The sequence below is a fragment of the Glycine soja genome, chromosome 16 (genome assembly GCF_004193775.1).
Source record: "Glycine soja cultivar W05 chromosome 16, ASM419377v2, whole genome shotgun sequence".
Taxonomy (NCBI): domain Eukaryota; kingdom Viridiplantae; phylum Streptophyta; class Magnoliopsida; order Fabales; family Fabaceae; genus Glycine; species Glycine soja.
The window spans coordinates 17,954,783-17,981,446 of NC_041017.1; the positions used below are offsets into that span (position 1 = coordinate 17,954,783).

The 26,664-nt window shown below is 39.0% G+C and overlaps 2 protein-coding genes and 1 non-coding gene across 3 annotated transcripts; all 3 read left to right on the forward strand.

Moving 5' to 3' along the window:
* The first annotated feature begins 12,785 nt into the window (after positions 1-12,785).
* Positions 12,786-12,892, forward strand: LOC114391340. The gene has a single exon (XR_003662131.1). It is a non-coding gene; the product is annotated as a small nucleolar RNA R71 (small nucleolar RNA).
* A 7,424-nt stretch (positions 12,893-20,316) lies between these two features.
* On the forward strand, positions 20,317-21,903 carry LOC114389813. The gene is made up of 3 exons (XM_028350542.1): positions 20,317-20,465; positions 20,580-21,171; positions 21,242-21,903. Exons 1-3 carry the CDS (start codon positions 20,448-20,450, stop codon positions 21,901-21,903), a joined length of 1,272 nt encoding a protein of 423 aa, XP_028206343.1. The 5' UTR covers positions 20,317-20,447.
* A 2,182-nt stretch (positions 21,904-24,085) lies between these two features.
* On the forward strand, positions 24,086-24,472 carry LOC114389814 (lysine-rich arabinogalactan protein 19-like). Its single transcript, XM_028350543.1, has one exon. The coding sequence runs from the start codon at positions 24,086-24,088 to the stop codon at positions 24,470-24,472; it is 387 nt and encodes a 128-aa protein (XP_028206344.1).
* The last annotated feature ends 2,192 nt before the right edge of the window (positions 24,473-26,664 follow it).

Sequence of the window (26,664 nt, forward strand, 5' to 3'; positions counted from 1 at the left end):
TAAAACAACAAGTAAAGTTCAAAACAAATAAGTTTCAAAATAAAAATAAAAAAAAGGGTTAAAAAAAAAGGAGCATTTGATTGACTGTGTTTTCAAGACGTTCATGTGACCTCATTTTATCATTCTGGAAAGTTTGTCTTTTTAGAGAGAAGTGAGTTATCAAGAATAGGATGTTGGACAAATGGCCTCAGTTATCTTAAGAAGGGGGGGTTGATTAAGATACGAAGACTATTCCCCAATTAAACTTTCACTCTCTCTTTTCGGATTAACAATACACCCTTAACATGAATTACTCAAAAGACAATTCAAAATAAACTTCTTTAAAGCAAAAGATAAATAGCAATAAATAAAAGAAGTTTAAGGGAAGAGAGGAATGCAAACTTGATTTATAATGGTTCGGCCACTTCCCATGCCTGCGTCCAGTCCTCAAGCAACCCACTTGAGATTTTCCATTCTCTTTGTAAAATTCCTTTTACAAAGTCTGAACCACACAGGGACAACCCTTCCCTTGTGTTCAGGAATCCTCTACAACTAGAGACCCGCGGTCTCTTAATCCCTTTTCAGAAATAAGAAGAAGAGAAGAAGAGATCTCTCTTAAAAGAGATGGATTGTACAATGAAGATCAATCAAAATTCCTTATTGAATATGCAAGTGGTTGACCAAGGAATCTTTTTGAGAGGATAAGACAGTTCAGTTCAGAAAAACTCTTAAATCTTTTGAGAGGATAAAACTTTTTGGGCAATGAAAAATCCCTTTAAATTCGTGTTTCCAAGTCACCTTTGATGGCCATTCATAAAACATTTGAATAGATGTGACTCTTGGAAATTATTTTCTGAAAATCCCCTCTGGTAATCGATTACATGACTTGTGTAATCGATTACAGGTTTTAAAAATTTGAATTAAAATGTTCAATAAACTGCTGGTAATCAATTACCATCCAAGTGTAATCAATTACACGTTATAAATTTTGAATTCAAATTTCTAGTGACTGTTATAAACATTTTCAGCTGCTGGTAATCGATTACCAAAGAACAAATCTCAATTTGAAATGATAGAATTCTTTGGTCAAATATTTTGTTTTTTCAATTTGGAAACTTCTTCCTAAGATTCTAGAGATCAACTTGATGATATATCTTGATTTTCTTGGATTCTTGTCTTGAATAAAACTTAGAAGCACTTGATCCTTTAGCATCATCAAGACATTAAAACATCTTGCTTCTACATAGGAGTCATTTGACTTAATCCATCAACTGAAAAATCCTTAAACTATTTCTCGTCCTTGGAAAATTCTTTTTGCAAGAATCAACTGCTTCTTTCATTCTTCCTCACTACGAGGTTGTGAAAACAAGACAACAATTGGTACCTCTAAGCCCTACATTGGGGCAACGAAAGGCACCATGCAAAAACCTCAAGCGAACCTAGGGGCAGATTAGAAGTTTTCACCCAATAGGTTCCCAGCTACAAGGTCATGACGAAAGATAACAATTGGTACCTCAAAGCCTTACACTGGGGCAATGAGGGGCATCGTGCATGAGCCTCAAGTGAACATAGGGGCAGATCAAAAGTTCTCACCCGTCGATGTTTTTAAACAAGAAAAAAAAAGGGGGGGGGGGAGACAAACCCTGGAATTTCAATAGATTGATTAAACGTCAAACGGCTCCATTGCCGTCACTCCAAAATGGTCAAGTGACTAAATCAAACAGAACATACACTCTAAGGGAGTTCCCAAAGAGATTTGCAAAAGATAGGATAAGGTTGCATGAATTATCACCTTTTTCAAAAGGACAGCCAATCAGTGTTTTCCAAAAAAAATTAAATCAAAATCAAAATCACAAAATAGGGAAAGAATGTCATGAACATTGTACAACTTTCCATTGCATTGCATTGTGTCATATGAGGTCAGCATTACCAAATTTCACGACCAAGGTTGCATGCGTCTGCATCAATAAAAATCATGTTAACTGCATAGATTTCCTACATCTCGTGTCCAATCTTTTTGAATGACCGGCCATCTCGATGAGTCGATCTCTTGCTTTCTCATAAAGGTGGACCCTTGGGTACTAGTACCTATCACCTTTAGAGGACTATATGTCCTCGCCATCAGAGGACTGCACATCCTCGCCTGCAGAGGGTTGCACGCCCTCGCCTTTAGAGGGCTACGCGTCCTCATTTTCAGTGTGCTCCATATCCACACCTTAAGTGAATATAAGGTCCTTTGCCCTTAGATGCTTCACCGAGACTTGCGCTCCCGGTTAAGGGGCCAGTAGTTTACTTTTATCAGTTCCTGGGCCACCCCCTGATATTGGAAGGCGACCAACTGTGTGAGCACATCCAGAGAGGGAGGCTATCACTCATCTACCATGCATACCGGGGCAAGATTTCACCCGTGCCGTTGCAAAAAGACAAGTGCGGATCATGCGCACCAACATGACCACTCTTACATGGATATGGATGACATTGCTATTTAGCAACATTCTGCCCAGCGACCACAATGCCAATCTCCCCCTGCAGATGTATCAGTTGGTCTGTGCCGTCATGACATAGGTAAGTATGCACATGGCTCAATTGATTTCTGACGTCATCTATTGTTTGTAGGGATCGCGCCCACAAGACGCCCAGTGGACCCGAAGAAGTCCAACAGGGCCCTGGGGTTTCTAGCTCTGGTTACGGGCCTCTGTCAGTCCTACAGGGTGCCCGTCCCCCCTAACTAGTTCATGCCATCGTGACATAGGTAAGTATGCACGTGACTCAATTGATTTCTGATGTCATCTATTGTTTGCAGGAATCGCACCCACAAAGACACCCAGTGGACCCGGAGAAGTCCGACAGGGCCCTGGGGTTTCCAGCTCTGGTTACAGGCCTCTGTAGTCCTACAGGGTGCCCGTTTCCCCCGGCAAGGTCATGTCATCATGACATAGGTAAGTATGCACATCACTCAACTGATTTCTGATTTCATCTATTATTTGCAGGGATTGCGCTTGCAAGACACCCAGTGGACCCGAAGAAGTCCAACAGGGTCTTGGAGTTGTCAAGCTCTAATTGCAGGTCTCTGTGAGTTCTACGGAGTGCCTGTCGCCCCCAGCAAGGTCATCAGGCCCCCTACTAATCGAGCTTTCATCAAGAAGTACTGCGTCCCCAGGCAGGCGCAGGGCGAAACACCACAGCAGCCTGGGGATGGCCGACAGCGAGCAACAGACGCACCGCCATAACCTCTAGAGTTCACCTCAGCTCATCCACAAAAAGGTTAGAGAGTTGCTTACAACACATGGTTGACCAATAGGCGACCAAGTCCAAAGCCAAAGGTAAGCAAAGTACTAGGTCCGTGACCGACAAGTCATAAGGCATCCAGATCAAGACGTTAAAGAAGCGCTACTAGGAGGCAATCTAGTACCTTTTAAATCTCTGCTTGTTATTTGATCACTTTTGTTTCTCAAGTCATAGCAGGACACACCTAGTTGCTCATGATCCTAGGAATTTAAATAAAACAAGCACAAGCTCGGAAGGTAGTCATACCTCACAAAAAAATATATGTATATATGTATGTTTAGGTAGAAAGATACCTTGGATATGCATGTATGTAACAAAAAATACTTCACAAAATATATATATGTATGTTTAGGTAGAAAGATACCTTGAATATGCATGTATGTAGCAAAAATACTTCACAAAATATATATATGTATGTTTAGGTAGCAAGATACCTTGGATATGCATGTATATAGTAAAAATATTTCACAAAACATATATATGTATGTTTAGGTAGCAAGATACCTTGGGCACGCATGCATATAGCAAAATACCTCACAAAAATATACGTATGTTTAGGTAGCAAAATACCTCATGAAAAAAAAAGAGAGCAAAAAGAGAGCGAGCAAGAAAAGAATAAGAAGGAAGAAAAAAAATAGAAAATAAAAAATAATAAAGGTTGTCTAGCTAAAAAAAAAACATGCTTGTGAAAAGAGATAACTTCCAGCTTTTCTTCGAAAAATTCACTAATCATAACCAGTTTTTGAAAAAATGTGTATACACCTGAAGGGTGAGTGCTGTGAAAATTTTCCCGAATGCCCAAAATGGACTCGGATGAATGCATGATTTGATAAAGGAACATATTTTGGAAACACTAGGTTGACTTAAGTAGGGAAAATGAATCCTGAGCCCTAGTGTCACATGGCCATAAAAACTTGATGCTTGAGTGTCCACATGGGTGCATGCATGACCAGCTTTGCATAAAATTTCCTAATCATCATTGTTGCATGTGTATCATCCCCTTTATCCCTGAACCGCTGGCCAAACCCTGACATATATCATGACCAGTCGTTCTACAAGCCTTGAGCCAAAATCCCAACTTATCATAAACCTTGACCTAGGGTGAGAATGTCAATCCTTGCGCTCGGAAGAAAACAAAAAAAGAGAGAAAAGGAGAAAATTCCTGATCAAAAGAATCGGAAGAAAGAAAAAAGAGAAAATTCTCAATCAAAGAGGGGGAGAAAGCAAAAAAGAAAGAAAATTCCCCGATCAAAGATTGAGAGAAAGCAAAAAAAAAAAAGAAAAAAAGAAAGAAAATTCCCGATCAAGGATCGGAAGAAAACAGAAGAAACATCCAGAAAGATCTTTGGACCAGACAATATCTGAACAATACAGGATTGTCACCAAGTAAACAAGAAAAAGGAAACCACGACCTAAAGTGGTCCTCTCCCTTTGATTGCCGACAAAATCCTGTGCGCTAGCGACTTTCTCGCCACGCACTAAACAAAAACAGAAGAGGAAAAGGAAAAAACACTCAAAGCCAAATTCCCCACCTAAAAACCATTCCCAAAATAAGTCCTATTGATCCATGATCACGCATGTAATCTTTGATTTGATAGGAAATGATTTGCAAAATCAAATCACGACATATCTATGGTTCAAAATTAGGATAAAACACTTACCTGTGTGAGATTGATACACTTTGAGTGATTTTCTCCTATTTTTGTTGGACCCAGTGTTTCCTCTAAATGGTCGTTTAGAAACGAAATGCTAACATCCAAAATCTCATTTATGGTTATGAGAAAATTTCATCAGCATACTCTCCTTCCCCGATAGACACATCATTTAAAAAAAAAAACGAAAAAAAAGAAAAAAAGAAGCATATGTTGCTCTGATCAGTTGGAAGTTTTGTCTCTTTACTAAAGCATGTTCGCATTTTCGTGAAAAAACACTGAGACTATTTTTTGTCTCACAATTATTAAGAACTACGTAGGTCTGAGTTCCTCATCACAAATTGAGGATACGTAGGAGCAAAAGCCCTGCTTTTGTCGACCACCCCACTTTTTGTTACTGTGACCCAAGAGTCTGGTGGCATGCGGAGCCACATGATTGGGAGATCCCTAGATCCATATTCTCTTTTTATGTTTCCTCTTTTATCTGTTACGTATCATTTTATTTTTGTTTAACTGAGGGACTAACGTTTGTTTCGTTTTGATTGACTTTTGTTTTGTGCATACATATCGTTTGAGTTGTTACGTTAGTACTTATTTCGTTGTTGTCAATAGTGTTTTTTGAAATTCTGGAATCGTGTAGAGTTTTCCATTTAGGAACGTCGTCCTAAAAATAAAATGAACCAAAATCATGATAAAAAAGAAAGAAGTGTTGTGAATAAAATGTCTGCGTATATAAAGAAAAAGAAAAATGTTTTTTTATATATGTATGTAAAAGGAAAATGTGTATAGAAAGATTTTTTGTGTGTGTAAATAATGTGTGAAAAGAAATCCTTGTGTGTGTGAGCAACGAGTGTATATAAAGAAACTTTTGTATAAACCACAGGTGTGTGTTGGGAAAAACGAAAAAATCTTTGAACGTGAATTGGGTTCGTATATAGACCGTGTGACGTAAAGAGAAAGAGTTCTAATGCGTGTACATAAAAAGTTCATCATGTATAAGAATGTAGGTGTACAAAGAAAAGTTTTCCTCATAGAGGACCATGGGTGTATAGTTTTGTGAATATAAAAATGAAACAAAAAGGAAAAAGAAAGGAAGACCTCGAAGGTCGACATGTTATAGTTAGGAAGCATAAATCATTCGTAGAGAACAAACATATCTTCTGGAAACAAGGGACTGACGCTAAGAGTTTATTTTCCTGAATAACCGAGATAAAAACAGGTGAAATCCATTGAACTAATGAAAGAACATAATTTGGAAACATTGGGTCTGTTTGTGTAAATTCCCAACCGTAGTATCACAATGCCATAACCGGGATGCTTGAGTACCCACCTGGATGTGGCCATGACTAATTTTGCACGTTGTTTCCAAATCATCATTGTCGCGCGTGCCTTGTGGAATAATATGGAAGTTCGGCCCGAGACCGACACCTTGACACCCAAATTTGTTTTGCCCCGGATATCAAGATCGGGTTCCCACGATAAAAGCCCCCATTGAGACACAACCTTGGACTATTTTGGACCTTGGCCTATCAAAAGAACCCTCATCCTCTCCCTCGAAGCAAAGGACAGCGGAATCCCCTCAAGGGAGAGCGAATAGAATGCTAAAACCCGATTTCCCAAAGAAAGGAATGGAGAAGAAGAAATGGAAAGAAAGAAAAAGAAAAAGATGAAAACAAAGAAAAGAACAATAAAAAAGAAAGAAAAAGAAGGATTCCCGATCGAAGATCGAAAGGAAGTGAAAAAGGAAAAGATCGGATGAAAACAGAGTAATTCCCAATCAATGAAAGAAAGAGAACATAAATTCTTCAAGCCAGATAAATTTTCGGCAAGGTAGGTGACTGCCGGCAAAGGAAAACCCATTTTTGGTGGTTCTTCCTTTCAGGTTGCCACTCAAAATCATTCTCGACTGGCGATATCCCTCCCCGCATAAACAAAGAGGAAAAGACCGGAACACCCAGTTTCCTCTCAAAAAACACTACCCTCGAGAAAATCCTATTGATCCGTGATCGTACGTGCGATCTTTGATTCAATAGGAAATCATGTGCAAAATAAAGTCGTGGTGCAGTTATGGTTTGGGATTAGGGTAAAACACTTGCCTGTGTGAGTTTTTATATACTATGAGTGATTTATTCCCAGTTTTAGCTTAACCTGATGTTTCCCCTGAATGTTCATTCAAAAGATAAAAGTTGACATCCTGCCTTTCATTTTCGGGTACAAGGAAGATTACCCTTGGCATAAGTATATTGTTTTTCTAAGACATGGTGCTCTCGCGAATGATTTATTTTTCTTTGCAAAAAGCATGTTTGCCTTTTTTAGGTGGAAAAAACCCGGTGGACCATTCGGTCCTGCCTCGCCTTTTTCGGAGCCCCATGAATTGCGTTTTCGTTCATGCATCCGCCACCCACGAGTTTGGAGCCATGCGTAGTGATTGCTTAGTGTAATCCTCCATCCTCGCCTTTTTTTCCGGAGCCCCATGAATTGCGTTTTCATTCATGCATCCTCCACCAAAGAGTTTGGAGCCATGCATCATGATTGACTAGTGAGGACCCTCTAGTGTAATTCTCCATTCTCTACCCCTTTTTCGGAGCCCCATGAATTGCGTTTTCGTTCATGCATCCTCCACCCACGAGTTTGGAGCCATGCGTAGTGATTGCTTAGTGCAATTCTCCATTCTCTACCCCTTTTCCGGAGCCCCATGAATTACGTTTTCGTTCATGCATCCTCCACCCACGAGTTTGGAGCCATGCGTAGTGATTGCTTAGTGCAATTCTCCATTCTCTACCCCGTTTCGGAGCCCCATGAATTGCGTTTTCGTTCATCCATCCCCCACCCATGAGTTTGGAGCCATGCGTAGTGATTACTTAGTGCAATTCTCCATTCTCTACCCCTTTTTCGGAGCCCCATGAATTGCATTTTCGTTCATGCATCCTCCACCAAAGAGTTTGGAGCCATGCTTCATGATTGACTAGTGAGGACCCTCTAGTGCAATCCTCCATCCTCTCCTTTTATTCTATAACTTTTCCGTAAATTACGAAAGAAGGGGGTGAACTTATCAAAATTGGGGGGGGGGGTGCAAATAGCAATTTCAAAATTTTGAATTGGGCCTTCCAGAATGATTTTTGAAGCTGGATTGCTTTTGGAGGAAGCAACCCAGCTCGAGGCGAGCTGGGCGGCAACCTCCTCCCCCTTTTTTCCTATAAATAGGCTGAAGGGGGCTGTTCTAAGGACCCTGGATCCCCCTGGTGATGTATTTCAGCTGTTTTGGGTGAAAAAAATTGTTTCCGTGAAGAAAATCTAAGCCGAGGTGCTTCCGTAACGCTTCCGAGATGTTTCCGTAAGCAAATCCGTGAAGGTTTTCCTCCGTTATTCACCGTTCTTCATCCGTTCTTCGTTCTTCAACGGGTAAGTTTCCAAATCGAGCTTTTCAATTCATTCTATGTACCCGTGGAGGTCCCCATTTGTTTTGTGTACTTTTATTCTCGTTTTCATTTACTTTCCGTACCCCCTTTTGACGTGCTTTAGTAATTTATTTAAGTCATTTCTCGCCTAATCAAAAAATAAAATAAATTTCCACCGATCGTTTGATTTGTAATATCCGTTAATTTCTGTTAAAATGAATTTCGACCGTTCGGTCGTGTCGTAACCACGTTGGAAATAAAAAAAAAGAGGTAAAATAATAATATAATAAAAAAATACCTTTTAGTAAAATAAAGCGAAAAATCAATCGGACGTTTTCTCTTTGGGATTTCTCATTCTTAATCGAATTGACTAATAACTAAAGTGAAACTAAGGCTAAAATCAACTCGCCTAGTCAAGCTCATCCACAAAAAAGGTCACTAAATAGGGTTTGAAAGTTTATCATTTCAGTTTTCCTTATCAAGTAAATGGATCATTTTTAAGGTCCAACGCCTTCAAATGATCACCTTTCAAGTAAAAAGAATCACTTGATTCACTCTTAAGAATGAACTACGTAGGTCTGATTTCCTCTTCGATGGAGGGTATGTAGGAGCAAAAGCCCCGCTTTTGTCGACCTCAAAAAAAATAAAAAGGAATAAAAGGTAAGATAACACAAATTCACAATTCTAAAAAATAGGTTGTTGTCCTTTGAGACAAACGTGAGAGGTGCTAATACCTTCCTCAAACGTAACTACAACTCCTGAACTTAGAATTTTCATTTTGACCGGTTTCTTTCGGTTTTTCCGACATTTTCCACAAATAAACGTTGGTGGAGACTCCGCGCATCTTTCCTCCTTTGGAAAGCGCACCCGTGAGCCTCGCCTCGCTCTCCCGCAAAAGGGCATGTTGCGACAAAACTCTTGGAGCCAAAGCATCCACCTGATCAATCTAGGCTTTGATTCAGCCTTCTTCAACAGGTACTTTAGAGCTGCATGGTCAGTATAAACAATAACACGAGTACTAAGTAAATATGAATGAATTTTCTCAAGAGCAAAAACTATCGCTAATAGCTCCTTCTCTGTGGTAGTGTAATTTGCTTGAGCAGCATCCAAAGTTCTGGAAGCGTAGTAGATCACCTGAGGCAGCTTATCAATCTTTTGAGCAAGGACAGCCCCCAATGCGTAATTGGATGCATTGTACATTAGCTTAAATGGGGCTGTCGAATCAGGTGCCTGAATGATAGGGGTGGTAGTCACCGCATGCTTGAGGCAATCAAAAGCCTCTTTGCACCAGTCATCAAAATCAAACTCCACCTCCTTTTGCAGCAGATTGGATAGTGGAAGGGCCACTTTGCTAAAATCCTTGATAAAACGCCTATAAAACGCTGCATGAACAAGAAAATAACGAACCTCTTGCACACAAGAGGGGTAAGGCAATTGTGAAATAATAGCTATTTTTGCAGGGTCTACCTCTATGCCCCTACTGGAAATGATATGCCCTAAAACTATACCTTGTTCTGCCATGAAGTGACATTTTTCAAAATTCAGCACAAGGTTAGTTTCAATGCATCTATTAAGAACTCTATCCAGACTATCCAAACATGTATCAAAAGAGGATCCATAAACAATAAAATCATCCATAAACACCTCTATGCAACTCTCTAAAAAATCACTGAAAATGCTAAGCATACATCGTTGGAAGGTACCAGGGGCGTTGCATAGGCCCAAGGGCATCCTCCTATAGGCAAAAGTGCCAAAGGGACAGGTGAATGTGGTCTTTTATTGATCCTCAGGAGCAATATGAATTTGTAAATAACCAGAAAACCATTAAGAAAACAGTAATGAGACTTACCTGCCAAGCGCTCAAGCATTTGATCAATGAATTGCAGGGGAAAATGATCCTTTCTGGTTACCTGGTTCAGCTTCCTATAATCAATGTAGACTCGTCAACTGTTCTGCACTCTTGTGGGGATAAGCTCATCCCTCTCATTCTTGATCACTGTGAGGCCTGTCTTCTTAGGAACCACTTGGATTGGACTCACCCACTGGCTGTCAGAAATGGGGTAGATGATTCCAGCTTGTAAGAGCTTGGTCACTTCCTTTTTCACCACATCTAGAATGACGGGGTTGAGTCACCGTTGTGGCTGCCTCACTGGCTTAGCTCCATCCTCTAAAAGTATCCTATGCATGCAGGTAGATGGGCTAATACCAGGAATGTCTGCTAAAGTCAATCCAATGGCTTTCTTGTGCTTCTTGAGCACTACCAACAACTTCCCCTCTTGCTCAGCAGCAAGGGAGGAAAATATGATCATTGGAAATTTTTCCTTGTCCTATAAGTAAGCATACTTGAGGGTTGCTGGTAAGGGCTTAAACTCTGGTGTGGGTGATGGCTGAACAGTGGGAGGAACCAGGGTAGGAGAAGAGGAGGGTTCCTCAGCCTGTACCTCATAAAGCAAGTCAGAAGTGGATGTACTTCCTGCAACATGGTTAGTGCATTCTGACTCTAAAAAATCAACATCAAGAGGCACAACACCCAGAAAATTAGAATTAGACTCAAATTCAAATTCACTCTCAGCATAAAAATCAGATATAGGATCAAATTCAAACTCAGATTCAAATTCAATGCATAAGGAATGACAAGTATGCAGATCAAATAAAAAGGGATGTTTCCTACCATGAAGAACATAATCAAAATCAAACATATAATCATCAACAATCTAATCAATTATCTCAGCACGAAAAACAGAATGATCCTCATATGGATGTTTCATGGCATCAAGAATGTTAAAATGAACAACAATATCACCAAATTCCATAGACAATGTGTCAGCATAAACATCTATCTTGGTTCGGGTTGTTTTCATAAATGGCCTGACTAAAATAATTGGAACTGAACCATGGGAAAATCCCTCTTCCATATTAAGAACATAAAAATCAACAGGAAAAATAAGTTCACCAACCCGAACCAACACTTCCTCTATGAAACCTACGGGGTAAGCCACACTTCTATTTGCCAAATGAATCACCACATCTGTAGATTGCAAAGGTCCAAGAGATAAAGAATTGAAAATGGACAGAGGCATGACACTAACTGATGCTCCTAGATCTAGCATGGCATTCTCAAATTTACTGTTCCTAATAATGCAAGGTATACAGAAAGTACCTGGGTCCTTACATTTCTCAGGAATGTGAGGAACAGATTTACCTATCAATGCTGACACATTTCTGCCCATGCTAATCCTTTCATTGCCTTTGAGCTTCCTTTTGTGGGTGCACAGTCCTTTAGAAACTTGGCATATCTTGGAATCTTTTTGATGGCATCTATCAGAGGTATGTTCACCTCTACTTTACTGAAGGTCTCCAAGATCTCATTTTCTACTTCTTCCATCTTTTTGTTTGGAATTGCTCTAGGTGGGAATGGAAGAGGGATAGGAGGGTGCTGTAATTCAGAATTACTAGAAGAAGGTCCACTTGCATGAAAATTTTTGTTAGGAAGCTTTCTCTTTTGTTCAACTATCTCGTCATCTTTTTCAGGTGTAGAATGAAGCTTGACAGGTTCAGGTGCAGGTGCTGCTACTGGTGGAGGCACTTGAATTTGGTTGCCAAACCTCAAGCTGATGGCACTCACATTTTTTGGATTCTGCACAGTTTGTGAAGGCAATTTGTTAGAATTTTGGGACTGAGCTTGGTTCAACTGAGTATCCATCTGTCCCATCTGATTTGTCAGACTCTGAATGGAGGCTCTTGTCTTTTGTTGAAATTGCATATTCTGGATGGTCATTTGCCTCATTAACTCTTCTAAGGAAGGTTAAGGAGGGGTCTCAGTTGCTTGTTGTCTTTGTTGTTGTTGCTGCTGTTGCTGCATTGGAGGAGGAACATATGGCTTGCTTGAACCAACAACATTCTGGAAAGGAGGGACAGACTGTTGTTGTTGTGGAGGATTTGTCCATCTCAGATTTGGATGATTCCTCCAACCTGGATTGTATCTGTTGCTTGAAAGATCATAATTATTCTGCTGTTGTGGATTTTGCTGCTGAGGGGGTCTATTATAAATGTTTGCAGCATAAGCTTCAGGTTGCTCATTGACTCCAGATTGCTACAAAGAAGGACAAAGATCTGTATGGTGATCTGCAAAAGAACATAGACCATAGACTCTTGCAACAGGTGCAGATGCATATTTTTGATTTATGGCAAGCTGAGTTACGAGGTTGACCAAGGCATCAAGTTTTCCCTCAAGCTTTTTATTTCAACAGATGAAGATGAATCCGGGGCCACCTCATGGACTCCTCTAAGGACAATAGCATTATTTCTTGCACTAAATTGTTGGGAGTTGGAAGCCATCTTCTCAATCAAATTCCTAGCCTCAGTAGGGGTCATATCACCAAGGGCTCCACCACTGGCAGCATCAATCATACTCCTTTCCATGTTGCTAAGTCCCTTATAGAAATATTGCAGAAGGAGTTGCTCAGAAATCTGGTGGTGAGGACAGCTTGCACACAATTTCTTGAATCTTTCCCAATACTCATACAAGCTCTCTCCACTAAGTTGCCTGATGCCTGAAATGTCTTTTCTGATGGTAGTGGTCCTAGATGCAAGGAAGAATTTCTCCAAGAACACTCTCTTAAGGTCATCCCAGTTGGAGATGGATCTAGGAGCAATGTAGAACAACCAATCTTTTGCCACTCCCTCCAGAGAATGAGGAAAAGACTTTAGGAAGATATGATCTTCCTGGACATTAGGGGGCTTCATGGTGGAACAAACAATATGAAACTCCTTAAGATGCTTATGAGGATCTTCACCTGCAAGACCATGAAACTTGGGCAGCAAATGTATTTGTCCAGTCTTGAGAACATATGGAACACCCTCATCAGGATATTGAATGCACAAGCTTTCATAAGTGAAATCAGGTGCAGCCATCTCCCTAAGAGTCCTCTCATGAGGTGGAGGTTGAGCAATATTCTCAATATGAAAATTAGTAGTTGATTGCTCAAAATCAAAATATTCAGAATTACCAGCAACAAAATACTCAAAATGCTCAAAATGTATAGAATGGTCAGGATGCACACTATGCCTAACTAATCTATGAAAGGTTCTATCTATTTCTGGATCAAAGGGTTGTAAATCACCTGGATTTCCCCTAGTCATGCACTATATGCAGCAAATCATGTGTTTTTCAAACCAGGGGAGGGTTAAAACTACAGCTATAGTCAAATGATATCCAAATGAGCTGAAATTTTGTGAGGAACACCCTAAAATGATGAAAAGATAGCACAAAAAATTTCAAACAAAAATTCAAAGTCTAACTATGAAAACTACCTAGGCCAACTTTAGAAAAATAGGACAATAATACTTGAAAAAAAAACTTAGTAAACGGCTGATTTTTCGAGTTTGGGAGACCCCAACCAGCTAAAGCGGGTTTTCATAGTATGGGAAATTTTTCTCTACCCCAAATGCATATACAATAATAGTCATTATAATACTCGGAGCAAAAGTTATGGCCGTTTTAAGTTTTGCTAAAAACAAGTTCCCAAAATTTTTGCCTCTCTCAAATACTGCCACACCAAGTGCTCCTGGTATTTTTCACACAAAATATGGATCAAAAGAAACTACCCCAACAAAAATCAGCCAAAAATAAAAACTTTAACTATCAAAACAAAAATCGCTAATTAAATTACAAAATCAGTCGCTAGTTCCCAGTCGCTAATCACTATTCACAGCAACACACAAAGCTGAAACAGTCGCTAAAAATAGTCGCTAAACAGGGGACGCGACTGAAATGCAAAACAGAACGCTACACAAAACAAAGTAACTAAACACTATTATGAACCTTTGGCCCACTGCTCCCCGGCAACGACTACAAATTTGATCGAGGCTGTACCCCAATCAAATAAACATTAAAAATGCAATATCTAGGAAGTGATCCTAGGTCGTCTCCCAATGAGAAATGGTCAACCAAACGTTCATAACAGATAGTAATAAAACAATAACGAATTGAGGGGGGGGGGTTGTTTGTTTTTGTAAATTAAACCGCAAGCAAATTCGAATTAAAGAAATAACAAAATTAAAACATGTTGTTTCCCCTTGATTCACAAGCAAGTCTCTTATCCTAGGTTACGAGGATTTATCCCTAATCAGTTCAACCACTTAATCCAACCCTAAATTAAATTACTAAGCGAATATTAACATAAGGCTATCATTATGTGATTAAGAAACACATACACCAATTAATCATGAACGAAACTGATCATTAAGCATGAACGTAAATTAAGCACAGAGACAATTAATCTAGCACTAAGCATGCATGGATTAATAGCAACAAATACAGAGCAATTGGTGAAGAGGAAAAACTAATTAGAATTCAATAGTAATAACAAAACCTCAAAGAGAGCTGTGCTTGATCCTTAAGAGAAAACAACGCTGGAGACTTAGCCTTCCATTAATTAGCAAAAAACGAAATTGCAATTAGAAGCAGAAAACAAAATTGCAGATTGAAGCAGAAAACGAAATTGTAGATTAAGCAGAAAAAGAAATTGCAGAAAACAAATTTTATTGCCACGTGAACAGTGTGCATGAACAGTAAAAAATGGAATTGCAAAAAACCCTAAAATTATTCTCTCCTCCAAAAACTCTTAAACTAAAACTCTGGTGCTATTATATAGGTCCTCAGCCCCAAAGCTTACAAATCTGTTTTAAGTCCAAGCCCATAAACAAAATAAAATAAAATCTGGACATGATAAGATAAGATTGGATGAAATAAGATCTGGACGAAATAAAATCTAGATGAAATAAAATCTGGATAAGATAAGATTTGATAAAATAAAATTGTCTGCTCTCTTCAATTCCAAGCCCAATTCCGGATTCAAGCCCAATTGCTTATAATTCTCCTGAAATTAAATTAAAAACACAAAATTAGTCAAGTAGGTCCAAATGATAAAACTGCATAATTAATTTGACAATTAAGGCTAATCAGTAATTAAAATGGTGACAAAAAGGGTTAAGAAATAGGAGGAAATAATGACACATCGCACACCTTGGCAACCAGTTTAATAAAGACCAGGGTGGATCCTCAAATAGGCCAATTCAACAAGGGCCTAACATCTTTCAGAGGACGACTAAGTTGGAAGAGTCCTTGACTCAGTTTATGTAGGTAACGATGTTAAATCATAAGAGTACTAAGTTAGCACTAAAGAACCTTGAAGTCCAGGTGGGACAACTGGCCAAGCAGATAGCTGACAAGTCATCCAACAATTTTGGAGCAAATACGGAAAATAATCCTAAGGAGGAATGCAAGGCTGTGATGACTAGGAGTAAAAGGTTGGTGGAAGCTGAGGATGAAGAGAGTGTGGTGTACAAGGAGCAAATGGGTGAAAAGAAAGGTGTTGAGGTTAAGGAAAATGATGGGAAGGGTAAAGAGAATCAGGAAAAAGGGAAGAAAATAATGGTTCATAATAAAGAGATGGAGAACCAAGAAAAAGAAAAAGAAAATGAGAAAAATGAAAAAGAAGAAAAAAATAAGATTTCAGAGAAGAGTAGAAGTGGAAAGCCACTGGACAAAGGTGTGGAAGTACCATATCCTGTGGTACCTTCCAAGAAAGAAAAAGATCGTCATTTGGCAAGATTTTTGGATATTTTCAGGAAATTGGAAATAACCATGCCCTTTGGCGAAGCTCTGCAGCAGATGCCGCTCTACTCCAAATTTTTGAAAGATATGTTGACAAGGAAGCATAAGTACATTCATCAGGAAAACATCATAGTGGAAGAAAGTTGTAGTGCTATGATCCAAAAGATTCTACCACCTAAGCATAAAGATCCTGGGAGTGTAACTTTTCCTTGTTCAATAGGAGAAGTCAATGTGGGAAAGGCTCTAATTGATCTGGGAGCCAACATTAATTTGATGCCACTCTCCATGTGTAGAAGATTGGGAGAGTTGGAGATTATGCCCACTCGAATGACTCTACAATTAGCTGACCGCTCCATTACCAGGCCCTACGGAGTAATTGAAGATGTATTAGTCAGGGTCAAGCATTTTATCTTTCCATCAGACTTTGTGGTCATGGATATCTCTAAAGATACTGACATCCCTGTAATCTTGGGGAAGCCGTTCATGTTGACTGCAAGCTGCATAGACATGGGGAAGAGAAAGCTGGAGTTAGGTTTTGAAGACTAGAAAATTGATTTTGACTTGTTTGTTGAAGACAAGCCTGCTCTATAACACAATGTTTGCTTGCAGGTAATGAGAAAAGCTCAAGAGGTTCTGATGGTGAGAACCAAAACGTAAGATCACCTAGCGAGGTAAAAGCGTCAAGCTAATGACGTTAAAGAAGCGCTCCCTAGGAGGCAACCCAATTTTAAATTTGTGTTATTTTTGGTTTTTCATGCATTTGATCATTGGGAACTTGCTGTATAGTCTGAACTTAGGAGCATATCCGCCTCACTTTGAATGGTAAAATTAAGGGTTTCAATTTCTTGGGAAAGGACTAAGTTTAAAACTTAGAAAATCTTTTTGAAAATTAATCCTTTTGCCACTAAGCGCATAATTGTTTATGCGCTAAGCCACGAGTTCAAGCACTTAGCTCACAACCCTGACATCTGAGGCTGATTAATTCCGCTAAGCTAGCCAAGGTTTAGCTAGGCCAAAATCAATCCAAGTTGAATTCAGCTAAGCGACAGACTGATCGTTGAGCGATGGCTTCCCTTGGCTAAGCGAGACCCAGTGTCGCCAAGCGCAATTCATTGTGGCCAAAATTAAGGGTCATGGAGCTTAGCGCTTAATCTGCTGGCTAAGTGGATATTCTTGCGGTTTAAACTGGATTTGATGTGGCTTAGCGCCACTCATGGTCGCTGAGCTCAATCGCTTGCGGCAGTATGCATGCTAAGCAATGTTATTAACCGCTTAGTGCAGCTCCTCTGCACTTAAAATACATGATTTTGGCTAAGCGGGCCTAGATCTCGGCTTAGCGAGACTTGCAGGTTTTCTTATCTTCAGATTTCGCTAAGCGGTAGAATTCACGTGCTAAGCTAAAAAAAAGAGCTTGGCTAAGCGTGAGCTCCGCTAAGCAGTTGGCCTTGAGAAACCAAACGACTCTCCTGCTGAGAGAATTCTTCGCTAAGCAGGAGAGTAAAAAAGCACTTGGTTAAGTGTAGCTTTAGTACTTTGACAAGTTTTGAGTGTAATGAACAGTGGAGAATTCTTTTCTGCATAAACACTTTTACCTCTTTCTCTGTCCCTCATCTAATCCAACATTTGCATTTGGTCTACTGCATCAACGATTCAAGTAAGTTCCATATGATCCTTTTCTTTGTTATTTTGCTCAACCTTAGGTTAGACCACCTTTAATATTAGTGTTAGGAATTATAGGATTGTAGTATGTTTAGAAGTAGTTAAACTTTAGGTTTATGTATAGGTTGTCTGTTGGAAAATGTGTTTGGAACTTTGCATGTGTGAAATGCACTATTTTTCCTGCTGTCTTTTTGGAAAATGCAACGAGCTCGTTGAGCGCACCTACCGCGTTGAGCGAGATTATCAATGCTCATTGAATGTTTCGAAAGAACTTGCTAAGTGCACATGTCGCGCTGAGCGAGTGTACCAATAGTAGTTGTATTCTTCAAAAGCATTCACTGAGCGTGTTCGTTGCGTTAAGCGATCTGACCTGTAGAGGATGAATATTCATCCTCTTGATAAGTACTTGTGGCTAAGCGAGGCTGATTTGCTAAGCCCAGGTAACGTAGAAAATTTTTATGAGTGAATAGGAAATTTAGTCCCTGAGATTGTAACCACTTTGCATATTAGTCCCTGACTTAAATTTTAATTCATAATAGTCCCTAACTTTACCTCCGTTATGCAAATAAGTCCTTGCTGTTAAAATCTAATTTCCTCCGTTAGTCAAATGTCTATTTGGCAAACGTAAGCATCCAATGTGGCAGGTTTGAGTCCAAGTAAGCAATATTATGTGGCAAGGCAAGGACTGAATTGAAAAATTAGGTTAAAAAGAAATCAAAAATGAAGTAAACCCATTTTCCCTTTCACTGTCTTACTGCTGTAGGGTTTTTTAACTGTTTGCGGTTTGCTCTTCCCTCCCCTGCATTCTCGTGATTGAGGGTTCGCGCTTTTTGTCAGGTTGGTGGTTTCATTCAATTCGTTTGCATTGTTTTGGTGGTTTGATTTGGGGTTTTATATGTTCGAGGGGTTTCATCTGCATTGTCTTCGCGCTTCGTAGGGAGGTTTATGATCCTTTATTATTTTCGTTTATGATGCTCTGTTTTTATAGATGACAATGTTTTTGGTTTCTGATTGTGTCTTCGCGCTTTTTGACAATGTCAATGTCTTCGCGCTTTTTGAGGTAGGTTTTTTTATTTCCTAATATCTGACCATGTTTGTGGTTTCTGATTGTGTAGAATGAATGACAATATAACTTTAGTATTGCACCATGGAGGAAGATTCACTCCACGTGCCAGTGATGGAAAGGTTGAATATATAGGCGGAGAATTTGACGTTTGGGAGGATATATCTGCAGATTGCCTAAATGCATTTATCTTATATGATCTGGTGAAAGCTTGTAAGAAGTATAGTAATATAGGAGAATGTTTTTGGTTGATTGATAAGGACTTAGATTTTAATCATGGGTTAAGGAGTTGTACAACTGATGGAGATATATTACACTTAGTTAGGGATGCTTTTGAAAATGAGAATGAGATAAATGTTTATTTTCATCATGAAGTAGATCCAATTTTAGAAGAAGTCCCACAGATGTTGTACTTGGAATGTGATCCAATTCGAAAAGCTGTTGAGAATGAGGATGATTTAGATCATGTACCTGTTGCTGGCCATGAGGAAGGTAAGTTTTAATTCATCTGTACTTGGTCCGACATGGTTACCATAATTAATTAATATGATTAATTTTTACTTTATCACCATTGATGCAGATGTTGTTGCTGGAGAGCAGAGAGATGCTGGTGAGCAGATGGATGCTGGTAAGCAGAGGAATGGTGGTGAGCAGAGGGATACTGATGCTAGTGAGCAAAGAGATGGTAGTGAGTAGAGGGATACTGATGCTGGTGAGCAAAGAGATGGTAGTGAGCAGAGGGATGCTGAAGCTGGTGAGGAGAGAGATGCTGATGGTGAAGAGAGAGATGTTGCTGATAGTGAGGAGGAAAAGGAAGTTGACAGTGATGAGACAGATGCTGAGTGGTTTATAAATTTCTCTTGTATGTTGAATGAAGTTGAAGCTGAAGTTGAGACAGATGGTTATCATTCAGAGGAGCTTAATATCCCCATTAGTAGTGATGATGAAGATGAGGATGTTGAAGTTTATCCTCAATATAGTCAAAGTAGTGGAGTTGGTGAACAGAAGTTGGAATTAGGGATGGAGTTTGGTACTCTAGATGAATTTAAATCTGCATTGAGGGAGTATAGCATATTGATGGGCAGGGAGTTCAAGTGGAAGAAAAATGATAAACAGAGGGCTAGAGCAAAATGCAAGAAGGCATTTTGTGATTGGGAAATCTACTGTGCAAAGAATGAAGTTAGAAACTCTTTTCAGATAAAGACATTTAAGCATAACCATAATTGCTGCAGAGAAGTGAACAACAAACAAGCAAATAGACAGTGGGTGGTCAGTAAACTTGAGGGCAAACTCAAAATGCAGCCAACCCTTAAATGTGTTGAAGCTTTGGAATATTTCAAGCAAGAGTTTGGAGTGCACATTGAAGTTACAAAGATGTGGAGAGCCATGAAAGAAGCAAAGCAATTAGTGGAAGGGAATGAGAGGAAACAATATGCCAAAGTATTTGATTATGCACATGAATTGTTGAGGAGCAATCCTGGATCAACAGTTAAGATCAACACAGTGCCAAGTCCAGAAGGTCCACCACAATTTCAGAGGCTATATATTTGTCTTGCTGGCTGTAAGAAGGGGTTTGTTGCTGGATGTAGACCATTCATAGGTCTAGATGGATGTTTCCTAAAGAGTGCATTTGGAGGAAACTTGCTCTCTGTTGTTGGGCTTGATGGCAATAACCACATCTATGTTATTGCTTATGCTGTTGTGGACATTGAGAACAAAGACAATTGGAAATGGTTTTTAACTTTGTTGCATGAAATCTTGGGGATTACATACAGAATGGGTGGAATTTCATGTCAGACATGCAAAAGGTATGACATGGTGTGATTTGCAATTGTTATCATAAGTTAGGTATTTAATTGAAGTTAATGACATAAGTTAGGGACTAGTCCAGAAGTATTTACTACTTTGCTGCAATTTTTCAGGGACTTATTCCAGCTTTACAGGAAGTCATGCCTGGTGCACCTCATAGATTTTGTGTCTTGCATCTTTGGAAAAATTTTACAAAGCAATGGAAAAGCAAGGAACTTAAAGGAATTGTGTGGCAATGTGCAAAATCCACTAATGTTGCTGAGTTTGAAGGCCATATGGCCCATTTGAAGACAATCAACTGCCAGGCTTGGGAGTATTTGAATAAATGGCCCAAACAAGCATGGACAAAAGCCCACTTCAGTACAATACCCAAGGTGGACAATATATGCAACAACACTTGTGAGGTATTCAATTCCAGAATTCTGCAGTATAGATGCAAGCCTATTATCACAATGCTTGAAGAAATTAGAAGTTATATCATGAGAACCATGGCTGCTCGCAAGGTTAAACTTTCTGGAAAACCTGGACCATTATGTCCAGTGCAGTATAAAAGACTAGAAAAAGAATTCCATTTTGCTAATCAATGGACTCCCATTTGGTGTGGTGATAACATGGGCCTGAGATATGAGGTTCACATGTGGGGGAATAAGGTTGAGGTCAATTTAGGTGAATGGACATGCACTTGTGGAGTATGGCAACTAACAGGTTGTGTTCTTTATAGTTTTTTTTTTCATTCCTAACCTACATGTGTGCTGATTTTACAACTTTGATGTAGGGATGCCATGCCGACATGCCATTGCAACAATAACTCACAAAGGAGGGAAGCCTGAGGACATGTGTCATGAGTGGCTGCCAATAGAAGCTTATAATAAGACATACCAGCATTTTATTGAACCAGTCCAAGGACCACAATATTGGGCCCAGACACAGTATACACACCCTGTTCCACCACATAAAAGGGTCCAAAGAGGAAGGCCAAAGAAAAATAGAAGGAGATCTGTAGATGAGGACAATGTCACAGGACATAAGCTAAAGAGGAAATTGGCTGAGTTTACATGTGGAAGGTGTGGCCAAACCAATCATAACATTAGAAGCTGTAAAAATATTGGAGTTCCTGTTAGGCCAAAGAAATATGTTGCACCATCAACTTCAAATGAGGATGACCACCTATTATCTCAAGATGAACAAGCTTTGAATGAGGCTGAAGAAGCTGCTGCTCATGTTCAACAAGATCCGGTGGAGATTAATTTATCTCAGCCTCATTTGTCACAAGATAGTGACATGGAGTTGATGGTAAATATTTGTCACAACAAAGTAGTTTTATCTCAACCTAATTTGTTGCAGCACTCCATTTTTATATATTACAATTATTCATGTTTGGCATTTACATGTAGGTCCCTGCAACTATTGTTCCACCAATGGCAAGGAATAAGCTAACCATAACAAGAGCCAAACAAAGGAAGGTTGCTGATAAAGATGATGCAGAAAACTGAAGAAGCATTTTTTGTTGCATTTTGAAGGTTGCTGAAGACCCATTTTTTGTTGCGCATTTTGAAGGTTGCTGAGTTTGAAGGTTGCTGATGAAGAAAACTGAAGAAGCATTTTTTGTTGCATTTTGATATTAGGATGTGTAGTTGTATATTTTGAAAGCTTCACTGGCATGTGAAATGATGTAAACATTATGGCCTACTGAACAATTGCTTCTAACTACCATGCTTTGGGATGTCAAATATTATGTGAAATTGATCTAAAGTCATGTTTCTTCTCTTTCTTTTATAAATTATACACTATGTTGGATTTGGAGTTGGAGTAGGACCACCTAGTTTAGTGCTACTTCAATAACTTCAAAAAGTTATATAACAACAAATTATATTTAATAAACTTCTCTTTCTTGTGCCATCACCTAATTCTCTTTCTTTTATTTCAAGTTGTCCCTTCGAAATGATATCATGTTTCTTCTCTTTCTTTTATAAATTATACACTGTGTTGGATTTGGAGTTGGAGTAGGACCACCTAGTTTAGTGCTACTTCAATAACTTCAAAAAGTTATATAACAACAAATTATATTTAATAAACTTCTCTTTCTTGTGCCATCACCTAATTCTCTTTCTTTTATTTCAAGTTGTCCCTTCGAAATGATATCATGTTTCTTCTCTTTCTTTTATAAATTATACACTGTGTTGGATTTGGAGTTGGAGTAGTACAATCCATCCCAACATACATTATGAGCTGCTTCTTATTACCTAATTCTCTTTCTTTTATTAAATTATATTTAATAAACTGCAAATTTCACCAACAAATTTCACCCACAAATTATATTTAATTGAAATGGATAATTGACAGTAGCAACAAAAGCTGCTATTACACTACAAAAGCTACTTCCTATTACAAATTCTTCAGCAAAACAACAATTGACAGTAGCAACAAAAGCTGCTATTACACTACAAAAGCTACTTCCTACTACAAATTCTTCAGCAAAACAACAATTACAATATCAAAAGCTGCTATTACACATTTTACCTAAAATACATTCCCCCTAAAACTAACATTACAATTAAAAATGAAAAACCTAACAACACAATGTTTGTTAAATTTCTCATTTTCTTCTGCAAAGCTTCAATTTGTAGCCTCAAATCAGCCACTACCATTGTTTCTCTTGAGACAGAAGACGAATTAGAAAGTTGGTTTTCTTCTTCAACCCATTGAAAAAATTGACAGTTATCTGGGTCTGTTTGGGGTAATGCACAAGTATAGAATAACCTTCCTGGGTTCCTCCTTGTTCTTGCAGTTCGAATAGTTGCACGTCTTCCATGGTGGCATTGCCGAATGAAACTACCAGAAAATGCACAACAACTGCCACTTGCAGACATGGACAAATCAAGTGAACAAGCAGCAGGGACTGAGCCTCAGAGTAGAAGAAGAAGAAGCAACTCAGCGTGGGAAGAAGAAGAAGAAGAAGAAGAAGAAGAAGAAGAAGCAACCAGCAGCTTCGTAAACCCTAATTTTTTTGGGGAAGAAGAAGCAACCTTGCATGTGAGAGAGAATTTATAGATGCAGACCTCAGTGCCACGTTGGACAATCTACGTGGCACTGAATTGCCACCTATACACCTCACTAACGCCGTCACCTGAGAATTTAACGACATGGACTATTTTGCAAAACTTATGTAAAGTTAGGGACTATTATGAATTAAAATTTAAGTCAGGGACTAATATGCAAAGTGGTTACAATCTCAGGGACTAAATTGCCTATTCACTCAAATTTTTATATTGTGCTGATAGCTGCACGCTAAGCCAATATCCCTGCGCCAAGCAGTTTTCTTTGTGGCAGTTACTGAGCTGAGCGACCTAGTTCGCTGAGCTCCCATGACTTAGTAAAATTTGTGAAAATTTTACTATGTAATATATATTGTTTGGTGGGGACCGCTAAGCGACTGCTATTTTGCTAAGCAGCCTTTATCTTTCTGTTGACTCTATTATTTGTAAATGTTCACATTCTTTTCTTACAGATGACCTCAAGAAAGAGAGCAAGAGTTGAAGACATCCTTTCATCATCCAACCCACCTCCTCTGACAGCAACCATGGAACCAGATGCCTAACAAGCACTACCCATAATTCCTATGTTGCAGAGCTTATTCAGGGGGCAGCTGATGATTGTATACAACCAGAAACAATTAGCTCACAACAGGCCAATAATATCCATGGAACAATTTCTGGACAAGGTGGCCTGGCCTGAAGCCCAACTCCCTTTGGGAAGAGCCCCTGAGGTTGTTCCTCCCAATCCTATACCAACAAGGACAGAGCCTGCACCAGCTGAGTCGCAACCTCCAGTAGTAGACCCACCTACTTCTCCGGAGGTTGAGATACTATCTCCTCCACCAGCTCCACTGGCACCACCTTTGATACTCATTCCTGATGACGCAGATGCTGAAACTGCTCCTCCTCCTGACTCAACAGCATACTACCTAGAGGATGGTTCAGACTTTTCTGACTGGATGGACAATTGAGAAAGTTGTGGTTCATCTTGACAAGAATGTGGATATTTCTGAAGAGTTTATGCTTCTTTTTGTGCTTTTTGATCTATTAGTATAATTATGGTTTTAGTACATTATTTACTTCTTGTTAGTTTTGTGCATGAGTAGTGTAGTTGCTCATTCTGAAGCATCTGGAACAGTTAACTTAACTTTTGTTGGTGTTGCAGTAAAATAGTTTATTTATTTTGAAAAATGGATGTATGCCTTGTTTTAAATTGAATGCATGCTAAAGATGAGATTTGTGTTTCTTTTCATGAATTTGAACGAATATGCATGTTGAATGAAGAAAGAACAAGAGTGTGAACTCACAGTAGAATTGTTAGTCAGTAGACAGATTGATTGTGAAAGAAAAGCTTGAACCAAAACCGGTGAGAGTGTGACCTTAAACTGTGAGTGAACGACTAGCTATGAGTGATAATCTTTGCATGAATCTCTGAATATTAGAATGAAATGTATAAATGAGGACATGATGAAGGCCATGATTATACATACACAAGCTCTTTTGACCAAACTGCTTACCTTAAATGATAATTGCATCCTTTGCTCCCTTTTTGAGCTGAATGATATTGTAAAAACACTTTGAACCCTAAACTTAAATAAATATCTCCTGATACCTTGTTTAGATTCTAAGAGAGCATATGGTTCAAGGAAAATTTACTCTAAATTTGGGGGAGGGAAGTCAATTAGAATGAAAAGAAAAAGGTTAAGCATCAGCACACACAACAAATAAGTTGTATGTTAAAAAAAAAAAGAAAAGAATAAATTGTGTTGTTACAATAAGGTCAAAAGCAACTTGAAAGGAAAAAATAGTGAGAAAGCTACTGGTATAATACAAGACCATTGGGATAAGTCAAGGATTTGTGCTCTCTTAGAATCCCCGCTTTTGTCTGACTTGATGGCATGAGATGAAATGCAAAGATTGGACCTCCTGTTAGTTGTTATCAATGAATAGCTTAAACACCTGTGCTTGAGTGAAACAGTAGCCGTGAGACTGTGGTTTGAGCTACTTTCCTTGATATCTAATCACTTGTGAATCTTAAACATTGACAAGCGACACCACACATGGGGCAATTTTGAAACCTGTTGTTAGATGTCTCTAATGACTCATTAGGATTTTAAAGTTTATGCCATTATTGTAAACCACAGTTACAATGCTAAATAAAATGGATAAATTTGACATCTTTGTCCCTCATCCTCTCGTAATTACATCTTCGCTTCCACTGGAATGTGGGTGCAAGGCATTGGTTTGTTTGCTCAAGCGACCTGCGCTCCTGAGTTTGGACTTCCAAAACCGTTCAATCAGAAATTACTCATGCTACACATTTGGTGAGGATGCCGTAAACAACGAGTAAAGCAGGAAAGTTCAAAAAGAAAAGGAAAAAAGCATTTGATTGACTGTGTTTTCAAGTAAAATATAGACGTTCATGTGACCTCATTTTATCATTCTGGAAAGTTTGTCTTTTTTTAGAGAGAAGTGAGTTATCAAGAATAGGAGTCATTTGACTTAATCCGTCAACTGAAAAAAAATCCTTCAACTATTTCTCATCCATGAAAAATTCTTTTTGCAATAATCAACCGCCTCTTTCATTCTTCCTTGCTACAAGGTTGTGAAAACAAAACAATGGATACCTCAGAGCCCTGCACTGGGGCAATGAAAGGCACCATGCATAAACTTCATGCGAACCTAGGGGCAGATTAGAAGTTCTCACTCCAATAGGTTCCCTGCTACAAGGTCATGATGAAAGACAACGATTGGTACCTCAAAGCCCTACACTGGGGCAATAAGGGGCACCGTGCATGAGCCTCAAGCAAACCTAGTGGCAGATCAAAAGTTCTCACCCATTGATGTTTTTAAACAAAAAAAGGGGGGGGGGACAAACCCTGGGATTTCAATGGATTGATTAAACGTCAAACAGCTCCATTGTCGTCACTCCAAAATGGTCAAGTGACTAAATCAAACAGAACATACACTCTGAGGGAGTTCCCGAAGAGATTTGCAAAAGATAGGATGAGGTTGCTTGAATTATCACTTCTTTCAAAAGGACAATCAATCTGTGTTTTCAAAAAAAATCAAATCAAAATCAAAATCACAAAATAGGGAAAGAATGTCATGAACATTGTACAACTTTCCATTACATTGCATTGTTGCATACGAAGTCCGTATT